Genomic DNA, 20,526 nt, shown 5'->3' on the forward strand with positions numbered 1-20,526 from the left:
GTTCTTCTGTTATATTTGTTACTCTTTAACTAGACATTGTAGACCAGTTTTTTAAAAATCACCATATGAAACTCCATCTGTGTTTCTGTGTGTTTAAGATACAGCCTATAAAGTGTAATATGAACCTGGGTTTTTATACTGCTATATAATCTAGATCAAAAGCCAAAGAGTGTAACAATCATCATCTTTTATTCTGGGTTTGTCATACCATATAATCATGCATTTGGTTTGAACAGATATAAAAACAGAACTTTAAGTGTTCCCTTTTATCCACTGTCCATTATTCTTGCAGTTTCTATCCATGGCTTAAAACACATTTTGCCTATAAAAACAAAATAATTTATATTCACAATTAGTGCATATATAAGGAATTTTTTCCAGTTTTTATTCTTGAATTGAATACACACACGCTTCAGAAGTGTGAAACACATATCTGGAGTGGTAAGTCACATGCTGGCTAAGAAGATCTATTCTTAAATTAGCAACATGGTAAGTTAGCTTTGAGCTAATGGGATATTTAGTGTGAATTATTTATGTATCCAGAATGTCTTGTGTCATGGTTACCAAAACTGTGTCTTTCTTTGTTACATTTAAACAAATGTATAAAAGACAATATATTATTCTCTAAGAAGATAGGCTGACTGAATATTTCAGGGGAACTTGAAAACTCACAAAGTGTTTCTTTGGCAGGGCAAATATATGGATATTGAATTTGATTTTAAAGGCGATCCACTGGGAGGAGTGATAAGTAACTGTGAGTATTTTATTTGAATCCTTTTAAAGAAGTTCAGATTAGCAAAACATACATTATAATAGAATATTTTAGATACTCGCGACTTCAAGAAAAAAGTATAAGAATATGTTTCCTACACTGTATTACAGAGAAGGGAAATAGTGGATCTCTGGCAACTTGCTGCACTGATGGACAGTGACTGCATTGGGGTATGGGTGGGGACTTGAATACCTTAATAAAAAATAAAAAAAAATTCCTTTTCTTACACTGTTTCAGACCATGTGTTAGACTATGATTTCGAATTGTTTTATAATATAATTCAATTTTGAAGTCTTTTTTAAAGATCACTTAAGGTCTTTATGTTTGAAAAATGTTTTAAAAGTCTGCTAAGGAAAAAAGAATTAGTCCAACCATATTTTACATTCTGTAGGTCTTTGAGCTAATCCAGTAATAAAAAAGGATTGTTCAATGAGTATTTACTTTCACAAAATTATTTTATGATTTAAAGCCAATTGTAAATCATTGATCTTAATAACTTTTTGGGTGGCATCCAATAAAACAAGTGGACCTATACTTCAGATGGTTTTGTGAGAAATTTTGTTTGTCTTTTACTGTATTTAGGTAATTGAAATGTGATACACCTGTTAGGTAGAAACAAATTTATTAGCCTTCTGTTATGATTTTGTGATTATAGAAGTGAAATGTTCTTTGTCAAGGATGAAAAAATGAACAGTGTCAGGTGAGGCCTGCCTAACAGCCCCAGGGCCAGAGTTTTATAAGTGGGCCTAATGGTGGGTATTTGTTATAAATACGGACCTGTCCTCAGTGCTTTGAGCTGTGGTGTGGCCAGCACTGCCCTGATGTCTCTGCTCCTGTTGCTTTTGTAGTTAGTTTGGAAAGTCTAAGATGACAACCCAAAGTTTGAGCACTTCCTAATGGAGCCAGGCTCTGATTATCCTATTGAGTCCTTTTTTTTTTTTTTGAGCAACACATGACTGAACTTCCCACTGCCCCTGGCCTCCTTACCACCCCAGAGTGCTATAGGGATTGTTAGAATGAAAAAAATCTTGGTTTGGATTAGAAGAGAATGATAGATTGGTTCCCGTACTCAAAGCAGTGGTCATTGGAGTTGTTTCAGCAGTGGCATTCCTTCTTCAAATTACATTTTATGCCTAATCCTAACTGTGTAGCCTATTAAGACCTGCTCTGGTTGAAGGGAAGATGAGTATCTGAACCTTTGAATTCCCAGTGGCCCCCGAGACCCTCCTGGTGAGCTCTAGAGCCAGAGGAGAGCCATTTGAAAGTTAGTGTTTTAAGTAATTTGGGAAAACTATGCAGCTTTTTTTTCTTAATTTTTAATTCACAATTCATAGAGAAACCTTATAGGGCAAGAGTTTCCTCATCTTTGAAGCACTAGGATGAATTCTATGGTTCTTGCCATTTATACTGTTTGTACTTTTTAAATAGTTTTATTTTCCATTTTAGTTTGCCTGACTACATACTTTGTATGCCATGCATTGGGATTAAGTGTTTTTATAGAAATGTATAGTTATTAAAGAAATGTCTTGAGGAGAAAGTTTTAATATAAAGTAAGATAGGCTAGGATAGTACCACTTAAGTTAAGTGGTTTTATATGTCAAATACTGAAGCAAACGTAGTTATACAAACTATATGTGATGTAAATGAAAGCAAGTGATTATAACCCTGCCAAGCCTGTTAGGCAAACTTCCTTCACAATGTAGCTGATGAGAGCTGGATAGGAAAAGGTATGCCTCAATTTTAAGACCACCATTTGAATGATTAATTTTTATTGTGAAACATATTCATAAATCTTTAGCACTTTTTATAAGATAAATTAACTCTACCTCTTAGTTTAATAATTCACAATTTTTTAAAAATGAGGTTAAGTTTCCTGGTTTTATTATAGAACTTACATCTAAACATTGTGGAATGATTGAATCAATAGTACTTTTGAGAACTCCAGGAAAATATTTAAGGATCACTTTGTTTAAAGTATTAGAAAATAACAGGTTTTACATTTTGGAGTTTTAAGTTCCAAACAGAAATGCCTTTCTGCTGCCTAATTCTTGCAGTATCCATGGAGAATAAATATTAAAACACTCAGTTCTTTTCCAATTAAGATTAATATATCATTATGACTGGATTTCATATGGTCTTTGTTACCATTTGTTCCCACAGTGAAATTATATTGAAATTTGTGGTAGTGGGAACACCCTGGTATTTTAGAGTATCTTGTTTTGGAAAGGAAAGTACTCCATTAGTGGTAGGAGCAGGAAATTTCACCCTCTATGGAGAGAGGATTGAGTCATGGTGGTCACTGGGAGTTGCTGTCTGCTGGCTTCAAGGGATGAACATCAATGGGCAAACCCACTCTTCTCTTCAAGCTGCCACAAGTTAGCTTCTTGTAGTCTAGAAAAGACGAGATTTGCTATTTTGTAGAAAGTATATTTTACCCCCTTTCCCAGCACCTGCCTAGTAAAACCATAGATCATTGTTGGCTATAATTACTACCTTAGAAAAAGTACAAGATCACTTGAGCCAGATGTGTACCCAGGAAGTTGAAAGGAAGCCCACTATCTTACTCCCTTGTTCTAAAAGAGGTGTGCTGTAAAACTGAAGTCTGGCATTCACTTGAAAGGCCAGATCTGCATCCCTGAGGTTAGTATCATTACGCGAGAGGTGTTAGAAAAATAGAAAATGGCAAATGTTTGCTTCAGTAGAGAAGATAAAATATGGAAGCATGTCCAGATGTTTGGCTGATGTAAGATAATATTTCTCCTACTTTGTTAATGCTTATAGGTCTCGTAAAATGTGTACATTTGTATTTGAGGATTTTGGATCTAGTGTTATGAACTAGAAACTTTGGGAAACCTGCTGCTTTTATTAATAGTCACAGACACTTTCTTATAGCTGTGGCATTGATAGCAATGTAGACTGTAGAGAAAATGTGGTACAAGTTTTAAGGGATTGTTTCTCCTAAAAGAAGACTAGCACAGAGATATATATGCTATGAAAAAACCTTAAGATTTCAAGTATTTATGTACCTGAATCAACTGAAAGGATAAGGCCCATTCATAGTAGCTTCTCAAGAACCTACTGTAACATCCAACTCACAGTAGGTGCTTAGTAAATGCTGGAGATGAGTATGGAATTGGTTAAATACGGGCAGACCCTACCTTTTTCTGCTTCATTATTTAGGACATATCCATGAGCCTGTTTGTGTACCTATTACTGTTGTATCATGTGGTTTCCAAAGTCTAAACAAAAAGACAACAAGTTACTTAATTCTTGGTGCCCCCATGTTTTCACATTTGAAATGGGATAATAATAGTACTGATCTCTCAGGGTTGCAATGCGATATAAATTATTTGCTAACATCTAAAGCACTTGTAATAGTGCCTGGCACATAGTAAGCACCCAATACATATTTGCTTTTTTTCATTATATACTTATTTGTTTACTGTCTCTAGCCCCTAGCCAAAGTATCTGTTCTATAAGGACAGAGCCTTAGTTTGTGTGTTGGTTCATTGCTGAATGACAGCAATAAAAATTGTTGGTAACACCTAATAGATATATGTTTAGTTAATTAATAATCACACAAATGCACAAGTAATTTCTTTCTTGGATAATTTTGTCTGATTTTTAAAATAGAGATATTGACATAAAACATGTTTCAGATATATGACAATGATTAAATATTTGTATATATTGTGAAATGATCACCACAGTAAGTCTAGTTAACATCTGTCACAAAACATAATTAAGGAATTATTTTTCTTGTGATGAGAACTTTTAGCATTTACACTCCTAGCGACTTCCAAGGATGCAGTGCAGTATCCCTAACTATAGTTGCCATGCTGTCCATTACATCCCCAGGACTTCTTTATTTTATATATATGAATAGTCTATGCTAATAACTATAAAGTAGTTTTCCTAAATTCCAGAAAGGCAACAGAACTCTTGGTATTCAGACATTATCTGTTACTTCCTTCTGTGTTCAGTTTGAAGGAAATAATATAATCCTGGGAATTATGAAGGAAAGCAAATGTTGACATTTGTATGGCTTAGTTATTATTATTGCCCAGAAAACCACCCCAAAATTAGTAGGGTAAAACAGAGGCCCTTTTATGTGCTTTTGGATTCAGTGGGTCAAGAATTCAGATGGGGCGAAGCAGAGTTAGCTTGTCTCCGTGTTCCGTGGGGCATCAGACTCAAATGGTTGGGGCTGGTTTGCATGAGTGGAAGTTGGGATCCTTTGGAGGCCTTCTCATTCACATGCCAGGGCTTGTGGGTGGGATGATCCAGTGGTTGTGCTCAGTGGGACTGCTGACTGCAGCCCCCTAAATGTGGCTTGGGCTTCTCAGTATGGCTGGTAGGCTCTGAGAGAAAGTGTTCCAAGAGGGATCCTCCTGATGGGGAGTGTTCCAAGAGACCCAGGAGGAAGCCTCAAGTAGCCTGGGAAATCCTCCAGCCTCACTTCTGCTGTACCTTATTAAGTCACAGTAGGTACAAACATGCCCAGTTTCAGGGGCGGGGGATGTAAATGCCACCTGTCAATGAGAAGAGTATCAAAGAATTTGTGACCATATTATTTTAAACAACTCAGTCTGATACAGTGCTCTCAGAAATGGCCACAATTCCTCACCTTCTGTCACAGCCTTGGGTAGTCCCCTCTTCTCTCAGTGACTCAGAGCTTGGCCATGACATTTTTATTCTGGTCATAGGAACAATCAGCAGATAAGGCACAACCAGAGACCTGTAAATCGGTTGCACACTGGAGCTTACCCTCTCCTGCTCCTCTTGGGAACTGTCTCATTATCACCATGTGCATGAACCTGGACTGGTCTGCTGGGTGCTGAGACTCATGGAACGAATAAGCAGACATATGAGTGAGGGTGGCATAGATCAGCTAACCGGCCAGCAGCCCATGAGCAAACCCAGCTGAGATCAGCTCAACTAGCTCAGACCAGAACTACAAAGGTGACTCTCAGACTCTAGCTAATACATGGTATTGTTCTAAGCTGCCAAGCTTTAATACAACGAAAACTAACTGATATAAAAGTGTAATAGATAATATCCTTTCCCCCACCCAGTTTGGAAACACATAGGAAACAGGCACAGGAATCAAGCTGGAGAGGCAGCAGCTCTATTACTGTTAGAGGCAAAGTTGAAGAAAGCAGTTTTTGGTTTACTACCCAATGGGTGTGCTGGTAGCTTTGGTGGTCCGGCAGCTAGGCAAGCATGGCCTCTCCTTGTGTCAGCCTGCCTGTCTCACAGCCCTGGGGCATGGAGCTGAACATGTGCACAGTGTGAGGCATGGGCGGGCTGAGCTGAATGTGCATGACCGTTTCCTTCTCCAGACCTCGCTACTCAGAGAAATCCTTCCTCCTGCCAATGGGAGGAGTGAGTAAGGGGCTGCGAGGGGCAAGGGAGTTAGTCTAGGGAGATCCTCCCACTTGGAATCCTAAAGCAGGAAGAAACATTCACCCTGCCCACAGAGAAGATGAGGGTGTGGAATGAATCACTGAATTCCTGTTCTTTTACATTTCTTTTGAATTTGTGATACAGTTGGCCTATAGTTTTCTGTGCTGATGATCTACTTCATGGCATGTTGTTTAATCTATATGTGTGGTGTATTCATGCTTGGAATATGGAATAACGTTTTACTCTTTTAAATGGTTTGAGATTATAGCTTTATTCTTTTTATGTGATATCCTTGTTACCATTGATGATAAGTCAAATCAGGAGGGAAACTGCCTGTTATAGCACTTCCGAAAGGAACTCTGGTCTGCTTTGTTTCTGAAAATACATATATTGAGATGAAATTGGAGATTACCTGTCCATGAGTCAGTTCTCAGTAGCTGGTATCCTCAGCAGTAAACTGTCTGTTTTTAATGTGTCTTCTTCAGGGTCAAAAACTGAAACAGTATATTATCTAGTTTGTAGTACAAGTCTGGGATTTTTTAACATTTTCATTCTGAAGCTCCTGAAGAAGGCAGCAGTGATCAGCTGTGGGTTGTGAAGTCTCTATAGCAATAAAACAAATTTCAAAGAGCAGTTCTGTTACTCTGTAATGGATGGCTTTATAGAAAAGTAGGTACTTTTCCGTTGTCTTGACTTTACTTTGGTGTTTTTTCTTTTACAAAAGAAAAAAGGCTTTTTATCATGAAACAAGATTATATACAAATATGGAAGGAGCCAGATGTTCAAGTATATGTAAATTAATTAGGGTGGTTTGTCCAGTAATAAGATATTATGGACTAGATATTCCATTAATTTTGTTTCAGGGTTGGGCATGGAATTTTAGATTCAAATAAATGCATTTATGAATAAGTATTCAGTTATTAGATAAACATTAAATTTGTATTAGAAAAAAGTTTGTTATGAAAATACATACATCTAGGTAACCAGAACCTAATAAAAAGTAGTCATTGGTTATGTAGATAATAACCCAGGTTTTCTTAGTGTGTTAAAGCCCAAGTTAGTTTTTCACATGCAGACCCTGGGAACCCTACCCAGCTTGTCACATAGCATGTGGCTTCAGTGCTTATTTTACAACCTCAGGTGACTGAATGTTGAGTGAAACTTTCAGCTGATTTCTTAAAAAGTAAAGGTTTGCTTTTGGAAGTGGAGGCAGGGGAAAAACTGTAATGTCATAGCGTGCCAGGTGTTTTAGATCTCTCAAAGCCCATGACCTGCAGATAGCTGGAGATCTGAGTGAGACCTAGGCTGAGAAGGACTCTGTGGTGACCATTCACATTTACTTTCTTTTACTATAATGCACCTTTTGGCTTGAAAATTTGTCATTAGTGGAACTTCCTGATTGTCAGTCTTGAGGGTTATATTGTCTGTTTCCAGAAAAAGTGTAGAGTTGGATTTAGAATATGTACCCCAACATACGAACAAATGTGAGTTCATAGTCAGTTTTCCATTGAAAGTATGCCCAGTAACTCACTGGTTATTTGACACTTTTTCTTTAGGGATAGTTATCCAAGACAAAAGAGACAAAAGAGAGAGACATTGTAGTTAGTTGGATTGCAGATCTGTAATTATTGTTAAGTGTATCATTTTGCTTTAATGAAAGGGCGTACATTGATCAGAAGAGCCTAAATGCCACTCAAACTCTTTTTTCATGTTTGTCTCCGAGCAGTGGTGAGGGGCATGGGGTCTCTGGGGCTTAGTCAGTGTTGTGTATTACGGACAGTCCTTGTCATTCTGGCCTTACTGCAAAACTAAAACAAAGCTGATTCTTCCGTAAGCCTTAGTCAAAACCATTTCTTTTTTTTTCAGAAAGGAGATCACTCAAAAGATAAAGAAACTGATCATACTCTTCAGTCTTTTATCAGTTATTTTCCACACTAATGTATTTTTTTCTTCTTCACAACCACTACTTGTTCTCCTGTTTGTTTCTTTGCCTATTAAAAGGTGTCCTTCTCCAGCATCTCTAAGCTTGGACATTTACTTCTTTCGTTATCTTGTGGGGAGGTTGCGTATGACATGCATGCACACATGGACATGCTGTGGACCAGCTGGTAACTAGTCAAAATTAAGAAGTCCCTAAATGATGGCCTGGTTCTGCTAGTAGTCAAGTGGCAGAGGCATGGCGGAGTAGGTGGAGAAGTTCTAATTCTGGATTTCATCTGTCCCTTCCTATTGATTTTCCCCTTTAGAATGGCTTAATAGGTTTATCTCTTCCCTTAAAACTTAAATTTAAATCAAATTTAAGGTGAGCTTACATTTATATCTTGATGGGGAACTGTACCTACATTGAAATATATGGAGACTCTTTTGTTCTCTTCTCTACTAAATATTTAATTTAATGGACTGTACTCCTCTTTACTGAATCTTATTAACAGGTGCTTGGTCTAAAGCAGAAGAGAAGGCTGTGCCAGTGTTTTGCTTTGAATTAATTCAGGGGCACATTTCAGTAAATTAAAATGGTCAGGTGGCACATCATTATAGTGAATTGAATTTACGTTCTATATGTGAGTAATTATTTGAAACGGCTTTGTACTGTTATGCTGGTGCATGCACATTAAAAAAAGTTGAGTAGGGAGTGCTTTTAAGTATTAGTAAATTATTTTTAGGTGAACATTTTCCATGATACTTTTCTACCTAGAAGCTTGTAACTTACAAGAAAAGTCATAAAGAAATAGGGGTCTCTGGAGTAATAGACTATAAGCATTATAGGTGGTAAAGCCTTCAACTGTTTTGTAATAAAAGGTTCCTCATTTTGTGATTGAGTTGCTTAGGTGAAGTCATATATTTTTTGTAAAGTACAGTCTTTCCCAATGTCTATGGGTTTTCCTTTTTTTTTTGCTGGAAAATTATAAAGAATGTAAGCATGATACCTTAGTCACTTGAAGCTTTGAATTTGTGCTCTATCACTTAGTAACAATGTGGTATGAGCTTCATTTTCTCATCTATAAAATAGGGGTCATAGAACCAACCTCAGGGGAGGTGTTCAGGGTTCAATATGATAATGAAAGAAAAGCACTGAATGCGTGATGGGAGGTCAGTGGAAGTTCCCCTTCTGCTTCCCCGTTGCACCTTTCCTTTTAAACACACATCATATTATGTTTCATATTTGAATATGACAGCAGTCACTCTCGTCAGCATGTGTGGTGGGAGTCAACATTGGTCAACATTCTATTCCACGCTGTTCACACATGAGGATTATTTAACTTGGTGGCTGCTCTCTGCTGAATTTTATAGCCATTGCTGTTTCTCTCCATTGTCTATGACATTTATTCAAAAAGTGGATGAGGCTGGCCAGTGTGTTGCACAGTGTGGCTCTTACATGCTTTAAAGGTATTATTTCATGCCTTGAAGTACCACAATTTGCTTATTAGAATGTGACTGGGTAAGCGCCACCCAATAATTGTCATCATTAAGGTGACCCTGTGAGGTGAGAGGGCAGCAGGCTGTTAATGCTTACAAAGTTTTGCAGGATTCTCAGTGTCATGGGAAGAGCCTGGGGTCTGTGGGCTTTGACAGGTGTAGGACATATGGTCATTCTGCCTTCCCTATCCCTACCTCCTGTTCTCTTTAAGGGTCTTGCCAGTCCTGCCTTGGAAAGAGCTGCTTTTGGTTTGGGTGGTACGGGTAATTGGGAGCATGTGTGACTTGCAGACCAAGAGGAAGAAGGTCTTGGTGTTTGCAGTCATGGCTGGGCTTGTTCCCAAATAGCTCCTGGCCCATAGTGGGTGAGCAATAAGTGAGTTGATGGAATGAATTTGTGCATGAACAGATGAAGTAAACTATAGCATTTGTTTATATTTTTCATGTAGTTGAGTTACTTTCTTCCAGACTTGAGAAATTTCCTATAAGGATTAGCTTCTCAACGAAGAACCTGTGGGTTCTTTCTTCTGAACCTATGCTAGTACTCTTAAGACCCCAGGAGCTCGGTCCCATGATAAATAAGTACAATCGTACTGCATTTGTATCCTTATCTGTTCAGTCTGTCTTCTGCTCTGTATGTCAGTATTTACTGATTTATTGATGGGAATCTTCAGTCCTTAGAGATGATGAATACTACATAGACCTTTCTTCTCTACATTTTTTCTTACTTGTTTGCTTTTCAATTTCTGTCTTCTTTCTTTTTGGTAAATATGAAGTCTTTGTGATTTGAGGGCATGGGCAGTCATCCAAATCAAATGAGAGCTGGAGCTGAAAATGAAACTCTACAGCATCCTGTTCCTAATGTTTGGTATTTACATATTTTTGTTCTCTTTGTAGACAACTTAATTTTATGATCTTGTGACCCATCTCCTCATTCTTGTAAATGACCTCATGTGTTTGGAGCATTTAGGGCTTGTTATTCATCAATCTACACTCTTTAACTCTATCTAGGCTCCTCCTCACATGCTGGTGTGGATTCCAGAAATACAAATAAGCAGTTCAGTGGCCTTTCCCAGAGACATTGCACATCACTCTCTCCCTTACTTGTTTGATAATGTTTAGATTTCAACCCGATTGGAAATAAAATGTGTGTGTTCTCTAGAATTAGTGCTCAATAATGGGATCACTGATTCGGAATTTTATAATTAAAATTGGCCTTTGCCCATAGAATCCAGAGTCTCTTTTATGTCACTAGTCAGTGACAATCAGGTCTCCAGGCAGGAGTGTTCCCTGCTGCTGTATTTCCCCATCTCTGGTGTGTGGCCGATGGCTCTTCTCTGGTTCGCTTCCTTCCTTCCTTCATTTCTGGATGAGAGTTTAAAAACTTACTGAGACATCACATTTGCAGGATGAAAAATTATCTGGAATCAATGAGAGTATTCTGTTACATAACACTGAATTCCAGTGAATGAGAACTACATTTCATTCTCTTAATACTTCAAGATATCAAGAAAATCTGGTTCTTTTGTCCCAGGTAGCAGGGCATGTGGTTACAAGATGGGGTCTGCACTTGGTCAGATGGTCATATTTCAAATCTTACTTAAACTTTTGGACCATCACTTTTTTCATCCATTAAATAATACTTCATAAAATGGTTGGGGGAATTCACTGAGATAATGTCTATAAAGCACTTAGCATGTAATGAGATCTCAAAATGTTAACTTACTTTTTATCATTATAATCACTAAGTGGTTTTGTAACTAGATGGTTGAATTCCATTACTTAGATTTATAATGGTACCTACCTTTTGTAGAACTAAACATCCTAAATCACATAAAACCAAGAGAGTATTCCTATAAAAATTCTTTTGTCTTTAATCAGCTTGTTGAATGTATTGTTTGACTTATTTTGGATATTCACTGTTGTTTTAAAAGAACCTGGTCTGTTTAATTTGGTAATTTGTTTGAGTTAGGCTTCTTCCTGAAAGTAGAACTAAAAATATAGCTTCTGTTACTATTTTTTTAATACAAAACAGAAATCGATAAAGAGGGGGAGGAGACCCATGCTGGATTTCAAAGCAAAATTAGTATTATACTATGATTTGATTCTCTTGCTCTTTAGATCTTTTAGAGAAGTCTAGAGTTGTTAAGCAGCCAAGAGGTGAAAGAAACTTCCATGTGTTTTATCAGCTGCTCTCTGGTGCCTCTGAAGAGCTCCTCGGTATGTCTATGTTTCTGTGTTTTAATTTTTAGTGTCACATCATTTCCAAAGGAAATTGTTTCAGAGTATCCCATATGCCTTTACCCTTCCTTCCTAAAAGTTTTCCACAGTTGAAGTGAAGAACACGGTGCGTTTGCTTCTATCACATCCCAGCGTTTGTTTGGTACTATCCCCGTTCTTCACCAGACAACAATGCTGCGTGTCTCCAACGGTTGACAGTGGAGAGCTAACATGGGGGAGGGGGCTAATCATAAATGTTTAAGAGAAAAGAAAAATATTCCCCTAGGGAGAGGAAATTAGAAGGGAACTGTAGATGAATATAATTATAAAAAGAACAAATTACTCAGTGAAAGTTTAAAAATAGTAAGGAGACATTTGTAAGTTATACACAGATGTTAAAAATCTGACCCTTGGATATTTCAGAGAATTAAGCCCATCAGGACAGTATCCAGTTGCCAATAAGAGCTAAGTGAGGAAAAGTCATGAACAAATTTTTCTAACAAGAAGAGCTATGGGAAGTCAGCAACACTTGTGAAAAAAATCATGCCTACTAATAATCAAAAGTGTAAATTAAAACAGCCCTGAAGTACTCAGTATACATACATTAGCAAAAGTTATTTAAAAGGATAAAGCCAGCAGAGTTTATCTCTGAGAGTTTATCTGCAGGCATTGGTCTCCTTAGAGCTTGCGGTTGGCACCCAAGTGACCCTTTCGTCCTGGGGGACTATTGGCAATTCAAAATCAGTTGTAAAATCATCTGGGCCCAGCACTTACACACACCTTTTTTGGAATTTATCCCAAAGCTATAATTCAAATGAATTCAAAAAACATTCTGTATGAAGACATTTATCACTGCCCTGTATTTGTTATTAAAACTGGAGACAACTCAAATGTCCAATGGCAGGGGAATCACTAGGCAGACATCATATGTTACAATGAAATAGTACATCGAAGATATTTTACATTACAAAAATATGGAAAGGGCCTTACCAAATAAGAGTAAATGTAAAAAAACAGAGTTTGAAATATGTACAACAGTGTTAACAGTGATTTTAGAAAAATGCTATTACTGATATTTAGACATCAATTTTTGTTAATTCACTATATAATATGAAAGTCACTTTATCTGAAGGATTTAAAAAATGAGATATTAAAAATGATTAGATTTATTGAAGTTTCTATGAACTTGTATGTGTGATTCAATAGATAAACTGAAACTCGAGCGGGATTTCAGCAAATACAACTACCTGAGTTTGGACTCTGCCACAGTTAATGGAGTGGACGATGCAGCAAATTTCAGAACTGTTAGGGTAAGATATAATCTTTTTATTACTCTTTAAAATGGGTAACACTATACTTCTTAGTGGGAATTGGTAACAATTCTGAGTTTTTTTTAAAGTATAACTTATGCTTCCTAAGGCTTGAGAATTATACAAAAATTTGTTGTATTCATGTTAGTTTTATTATTTTACTAGCTCAGATGTCCTATAGTAAGTGTGAAGGCCATGCTTAATAAAAATATGTGATTTTACTGTTGACCAAAAGTAACTTTTTTTATATTATCTTAACTCTTTTAATGTTATATTTAAATTCCAAATATTTTTGTAGCCATAGTTCAGTAGTTAACTTCTAGCTGTGAAAACTATCCTAGGAACATGTTAAAGCAAAACCATTTTTGAGACAGAAAATCATGTTTTTATTCAGTTTTAGAAAAATCATGTATACATCAGAATGATTAGCTTTCATGTTCATTAGAGAAGAAATTATTTAAATAATGTCTTATATTCTATGTTTATGTGGCACTTTGAAAATTACTCTATTAGGATGTGATGTGGTAACTAATTTATTTCCAATGTGATGGCTATGGTAGTGGTAGTGGGGAGGGGTAGGTTGGATTACAGATAAAATAATATTGGCATTGGTTAATCTTTGAGGGGGAGTGAAAATGACTTGGAGTTCTTTGTTCTACTCTTTTTTCTTTTGTATATGCATGAAACTTTCCATGACAAAAAACTTAAATTACTCACATTGCTAGGTAGCCTAGTCATGAATGAATGAATGAATGAATGAATGAGCTGAGTTATTCTCAAAAAGAAAGCATTTCTTTAGTCATTTTGTATGTCATTTTTACTCATTTAGTCAATGAGTATGTCATTTTTAAAAAACTGTGTATGTATCCTCACGGGGGAAGCCTGTTGATACGTGGACATGATTTTAAGACTTGAGTTGAAGACTAGTCTGTACCTACGTTTCCTGACAAATCATTAGCACGTAATAAAAATTTATGACTGCATGTTCCTTGTTACCCAGTAGTGCCTTGAATCAGAGACTTCACCTTTGCAAATCACATTTTTTCTCATAAGTAAATAAATAAGGAGGTTTCCATGTAGAGGGTTATGAAAGCTTTTTGTTTGGTTTTGTTTCTTACAGCAGAACCTCAGTGTAAAATAAGATACGTGCATGTTTGCCCATGTACACACACGCACACACACACTGAGCTGTGTTTGAAGAGAGGGTAGGAACCGAAGGCTCAGCTCTTAGCCTCCCCTTCTGTCTTCCTCTTTGAATGGCCCTCTTTGCTGCAGCAGGAGAGGTACCCGAGGGCTCCTTGAAACCACTGAACAAGTCATGATCCCACATTGGTGCTACATCAGGTCTGTTCATAGGTTTGCTGTCTGGAAAGTTTATTCTGGGACACTTTTTTTTGTTGTTGTTTTGTTTTGTTTTTCAGAAATAAGTCTGTTATATGGTTCATTAAAAAAAAAACAGTAAAGAACTACATAAAGAAAACAGGTGCTTTTCCCCCTCAGAATGCCATGCAGATCGTTGGGTTTATGGATCACGAGGCCGAGTCTGTCTTGGAGGTGGTGGCAGCAGTGTTGAAACTGGGGAACATCGAGTTCAAGCCCGAATCGCGAGTCAATGGTTTAGATGAAAGCAAAATCAAAGACAAAAATGGTAAGTCACTGGAGAGTCACCTTTTCTAGAAAACTTGGATAAATTAGATAAAACTAGAAAAAACTAGAAAACTAGAAAAAACTAGAAAAATTAGATAAAACCAATTTTTATCTAAGAAAGAAAGAAAAACTTCTGCTTTCTGTTGGTTTGAGAAAGCTTTGTAGTGAAACTGTGCAGAAACATAATTACAGCCAAGTTTTAAGTCTTTTGATTTCTGCATTTCATACTGTTCTGTTGGAATGTGATTCAGCCTGAACACTGCAAGCCTTGAAAATGATAACTAGCAGCACATACGCAGTCACCTTTTGTGTCCAATCCTCCCAACAGAGTTAAAAGAAATTTGTGAGCTGACCAGCATCGATCAGTCGGTTCTAGAACGGGCTTTCAGTTTCCGAACAGTCGAGGCCAAGCAAGAGAAAGTTTCTACTACACTGAACGTGGCTCAGGTAGGTGAAATGCAGTGTCCAGAAGCGAGTCTTTGAAAAGTCTGTGATAATTTTATATAAGTGGAAACAAAATTTTATTTTGCGGGCTATTATCTTCACAGTCATCCTGTATTCCAGGTCTCATTCTAGGCACTGAGGGCATAACAGTAAACTAAACGGATAAAGGTCCCTGCCCTGCTGGAACTTAAAATTATGGCAGGAGGAGCCAGACAATAGCCAGTGTATCTACTAAGTAAAATTATTTGTATAGCAAACTGACAGTGGACAAAGGAAAACTGGAGCCATGGAAGGCAGATCCATGGTGCTGGGGGGTGGGCATTTGGGTCTGAGTAAGGTGGGAAATAACTGAAGAGTTTTGAGTGTGAGTGGGTTGGCAGCCTTCTATTTCAAAGGGTCATCCTGGTTGCAGTATGGAGAGTAGAGTGTAGGGAAGAGGGAGTGAAATCAGGGTGTCTTAGTCCATTTGGGCCACTATAACAATGCCATAGACTGGGGACTTAAAATACTTGTTTCTCACAGTTCTGGAGGCTGGAAGTCTGAGATCAGGGTGCTAGCACGGCGGGTTCTCGGTGAGGGCCCTCTTCTGGGCTTACATGTGGCCACCTCCTTGCTGTATCTTCTTTACATGGCAGAGAGAGGGAAAGAGAGCAAGCAAGCTAGCAAGAGAGCCTGAGAGAAAGCACACACCTGCCTGCTCCCTGCTATCTTCATCCTTTCACAAAGGGACCAGCCCCTCACAGGAACTCCACCCTTAAGACCTCATCTAAAACCTAATTGTCTTCTAAAGGCCCAGCTCCAAGTACCATCACACTGGGGACTGGAGCTTTAGCATCCGTATCTTAGGGGGATAGAAACATTCAGTTCATAGTTGATAGCAGAGGGGAGCTGCGAGGGGCTGGGCACCAACCCAGGGATGAAGATGGTTTGAACTAGGGGGCAGCAGGGCAGTGAGAGGTGGTCACATCTGGATATATTTTGAAGGTACAGGCAACAAGATGATGGCTTTATACATGATATGAGAGAAAGGAGTCAAGCATGAATTCAACATTTGTTGCCCAAGCAAACGGAAAACGGCATTGCTGTTTATTGATTTCAAGAAGACGGTAGGATAAGACAGCTTGTAGTCAAATGGCTGAAGTGGCCTCCCTCCTTATTGTACCCACTCCATCCTCCACACTGAGCTTCGTGAAGTCTTTCTAAGACACAAATCTGAGCTTATTTCTCTCCTTTGGTTCCAGCTGAACGGGTGGATGCATGGAGGATGCATGCGTGTGTGTGTATCTAGGCCTTGGGGCCTCTTCAGTATAAACCCTTTGTTCTGTGGCACAGACCTTTTCCCATCAGTCAGCGCTGATCTGGGCTGGAACTAAATGGATGATTCAGGACTGTCCCACTTGGACCTTCCTTATCCAACTGTGTTCTCATCCTCCTTTCAAGTGGCCTTGTGCAGCTACACAGCAGTAGGGTGGATTTAGCTTACTCTCAGCTGCCCTGAACGAGGCTTTTCTACTAACCCGAGAGTGCCTACATGTCTTCAGCTTTCTTTCATCATTGAGTTTCTTATTTTAGGTGAACCATTTGGCCATGAAAAATACTAACTTTTTAAATGTAAATTAGGTTTGTAATAATCCTTTCTAGCTGTAACTGTTGTGTGTCCTTCCTAAATTACTACTTCTGCTGGCATGCCCATCCCAGGCCACCTTACTAATTCAAAGTCAGCTGGTGAGTGACAGACTTAGTCAAGAAAAATTGGTTGAGAGCCTGCTCAGCACAGCCCCCAGGTAATAAGGGATTAAGGAAGACTTTATGGAGAAGATGGTTTCTTAGCCAGTCCTGAAGAGTTATGTGTATAAAGAATGGGTGAAAGAGCACTTTAAAAAGAAAATGGTGTAAAATGCCAGGTTTGGAGTACATGTCAGGAAAAGGGTTGATCAAGCTTGGCCACAGCCTCAGATATGCAAAAAGGATTCAAAGGAGTATGGCCAGAATGGTGAGTCTCTTGGAGTCACATAGAGTGGAGTGTCTACAGCAGCAGTTCTAAAACCTGAGTGTGTGTCAGAATCACTTTGATGTTTGTTAAACACAGTTTGCAGACCGTGTTCCAGAGTGCTTGGTTCAGTAGGTCTGGGGTAGGACTGAAGAGATTGCATTTCCAAGAAGTTCAGAGATAACTGCTGGTTCAGGGCCCATGTTTGAGAACCACTGTGTGGACGGTTACACTGGGTTTAGACATTCTCAGGAGCCACAGTGGGGTTGGCCTGTATACAGTGATGCAATGAGAAAACGCCTGTTGATTAAGAAGGCCCTTTAGGATATCCATATAGATAGATAGATAGATAGATAGATAGATAGATAGATAGATAGATAGATAGATACATGTGGAATATATTTGTGGGTGTATTTCAGTCTGTTTTACTGTGTTTTAGTCTTGCCTTGTAGCCATCTTCTCTAGAAACCAGGCCCGTGCCTCCTACTCCATAAACTTGAGTCATCTTGCATCACTGAGTAAAACTTTTCCACACTCTTTTAACCTTTGACATCAAAGAATTTGGCTTGAGATTCCCAATTATTCAGCTCCTTATTCAAGTTTTTTTTTCTTTTTCTTTTTCTTTTTCTTTTTTTATAATGCAGGGTTAAGGTATTTGTCTCTACTGATCTTATTGCCTAGAAGGTTTTGATTCCAGTGAGAGGTGATTTGTTTCATTAACTTTTCCTCATAGCTTCAATTCTTGGGCACAATTATCATCTTTATGGTCTCATGTCTCATTTTCCCCAAGGCATTTAGATCTCCAGATATACTGACTAGTGATGAAATAATAGGAACTTTAGAGTTATCATTCAGCTCCACCACATATTCTTGTTGGCTTTCCAAGCACCTCTGTAATTTGATCCTACACGGCTTACTTCAGTTTATTCCCTACTAGTTCCTTAAATGTCATACTTATTTTTACCTGTTGCCTTTGCCTGCCTCATACAACCCTGTTATTGCTAACTCCTTCTGCCCGTTTCAGTGGCCCATCTAATCACACCCAATCCAGGTGTAATTCCTTGATCCTTAATCATATAAGCCCCTGGGTTCTCCCTTCTCTGAATTCCTTTTTCTCTGCAGTTTGACACCTGCCTTCTGGTTGCTTTGTTCATATTGGTTTTATCTCCCCTACACTACCTTAAGCTCCTAGAGGCTGGGGCCCCACAGCCATGCATATCTGTGTGTCCCTCCATGTACTGTCCCGGGCCACATTGGATACCAGTCATCTCTGACGCAGATTCTGCCTGGGACTTCTCTTACTGAGCTTTACACAGCTGCAGAAATGCATAGTCTTTTCATATTGTGCTTTGAATGTGAGATGGTGAATCAATGCACTGGGTGTCATTCCCAACTTGTTAGTGAGCCTTGAATGGGAGTAAACATTCCTCCCCTTACTTCAGAGGATATTATTGTGAAGGTAAGGTGGTGTGAATCAGACACAAGAAGTCAGAGGTAAGCAAATTTTGAGTGCCTGGGGCCAAAGATAGCTCATAGACGTATTTTATTTGATGGAAGTAGTATTTTATTTGATAGACGTATTTTATTTGTTTAGTTTTGTTTGCTTGCTTGCTTTTTAAATTTTGAATTTGGAATGAGTCCTCCAGCCCCTGTAGATTCCACTACTTCCCATACAGTGCCTGGAAGCTTTTGAGTTTGAGATTCCTGGGATAAATATTTGTTTAAAGGAAGCAAAGATGATTAATATTGACAATGTGCACTTTCAAAAATACAAAGCAGTTCATGAGTTTAAGGTGTCACTGTTACTAGAACTGCATATTGAAATGGTGGTTTGTTGGAAGCAGGTATCATAACAACTAAAAGCACTGGGTGACATTACAACGAAGGAGGGTCTGTTTACAGATACATAATGCTTTACATTTACAAAAATGTAATAAGATTATGTGTGTTTTGAGAACTGGAATTTACAAGAAGAAAGGGGGAAAGGATTAAGAAAGAATCATATAGGCTCATGAGGTATAGTACTAAAGGAAAAGGATACTTCAAAAATCATAATATAAGTAAATCTATAGACGTACTGTGTGCCAGGCACTATTCTAGGCACTTAAGTCACCTATTTTAAGAATGTGAAAACTAGGAAGGGATTTGAGAAAGGCTATTCACCTAAATTAGGCTTCTTTCTCTGTTTCAGCCTTTTACATGCATTTTTTGCTATGGAATCATTCATTACCCACCTTCTCCTGCCCAAGACAGCATTGTACAGTTGGGTTTTATTTTTTGCTCACTTCTAGGTGGATTTTCTAACCCTCATTGGAGTAGCTGCCTGAGATTTAGGGAGAACAGTTTGGGATCAGCACAGAAATGTAAGATGAAGGGAAAAGGTGCTCTCTTTTTGGCTGCAAGGTATTGCCAGGGAAGTGACTGTTATTAAATTTGGTACACTTCAGTTAGGAAGAGATGTGGAAAAAGGATTTCCATATAATCCATGAATTGTGTTCTTTGTAAGAGAAAAATGTAATGGTTTATTTTAGCAGTAATACCCAACTTTCTACATCTAAGCAACGAAATACACACATGTGGCCAGAGTGCTGAGAGCCACAGCCAGACCTCTAGCTCGCTCTCTCGGGGCTGCTGACGCCCTCTCCAGGCCCCCCCGAAGCACTGGCAGCGCACACTTCCTTAGCGCCCATCCCCTGCCTGCCCGTGGCACTCGGTACATTTACGGGCTGTTAGGTTCTCTCCACCAAACCTAACTTTCTTTGGCCTGTGGGTGGTAAGTCAGGGTCAGAGAGACATGTATCTTCTGCCTCTTCTTTGGTAAGTAGCTCTGACTAGCTCTCAAATAAACAGATAGACAAATAAAAGGGTTTTATTTTTATCATACAATGTATTGTTATACTTCTCATCACACAAGAGTTTTAGAAATGCTCAAAAGGTTGAGTGAAGAAACAAAAATTTACAGATCCCATCAGTCAAAGCCATTTTAACATACATCCTAGAGTTTCCTGTGTGTAGGGGTTAAAAAAAAAAGTTTGCCATTGTATTAAATATACACCTTTTTGTTTTTGCAAAACATAAGCATTTTCCATTTCATCACCTACTTTCATAATGATCGTCATAGGGTGACCATATTCCTTCCCTTTCAGTGGGTATTTATTTATTTACTTTATTGCTCTCCTGTTGTTGAACCTCTAAATTGCCTCTGATTTTTCTCTGTTCTCTGTTGTGTGACACTGAGATGAATATCTTTGAGGAGAAAGCTTTCACTGTATTGCTGATTAGTTTCCGGGGATGCAAAAGAGCATAATAACTGGGTATAA

At 38.3% G+C, this 20,526-nt stretch overlaps 1 protein-coding gene across 6 annotated transcripts in view; it reads left to right on the top strand.

Annotated features, from left to right (window-relative positions):
• The window catches only part of MYO1B (myosin IB), a 161,706-nt gene that overhangs the window by 92,346 nt on the left and 48,834 nt on the right, over positions 1 to 20,526 (top strand). For all 6 annotated transcript variants that reach the window (XM_037009122.2, XM_073218397.1, XM_037009120.2 and 3 more), the window contains exons 7-11: positions 691 to 754; positions 11,717 to 11,815; positions 13,022 to 13,125; positions 14,626 to 14,773; positions 15,101 to 15,219. In XM_037009122.2, the coding sequence (XP_036865017.1) occupies positions 691 to 754; positions 11,717 to 11,815; positions 13,022 to 13,125; positions 14,626 to 14,773; positions 15,101 to 15,219 (534 nt within the window). The remainder of the gene's footprint in view (positions 1 to 690; positions 755 to 11,716; positions 11,816 to 13,021; positions 13,126 to 14,625; positions 14,774 to 15,100; positions 15,220 to 20,526) is intronic.

This window comes from Manis javanica, chromosome 12 (genome assembly GCF_040802235.1).
Source record: "Manis javanica isolate MJ-LG chromosome 12, MJ_LKY, whole genome shotgun sequence".
Taxonomy (NCBI): Eukaryota; Metazoa; Chordata; class Mammalia; order Pholidota; family Manidae; genus Manis; species Manis javanica.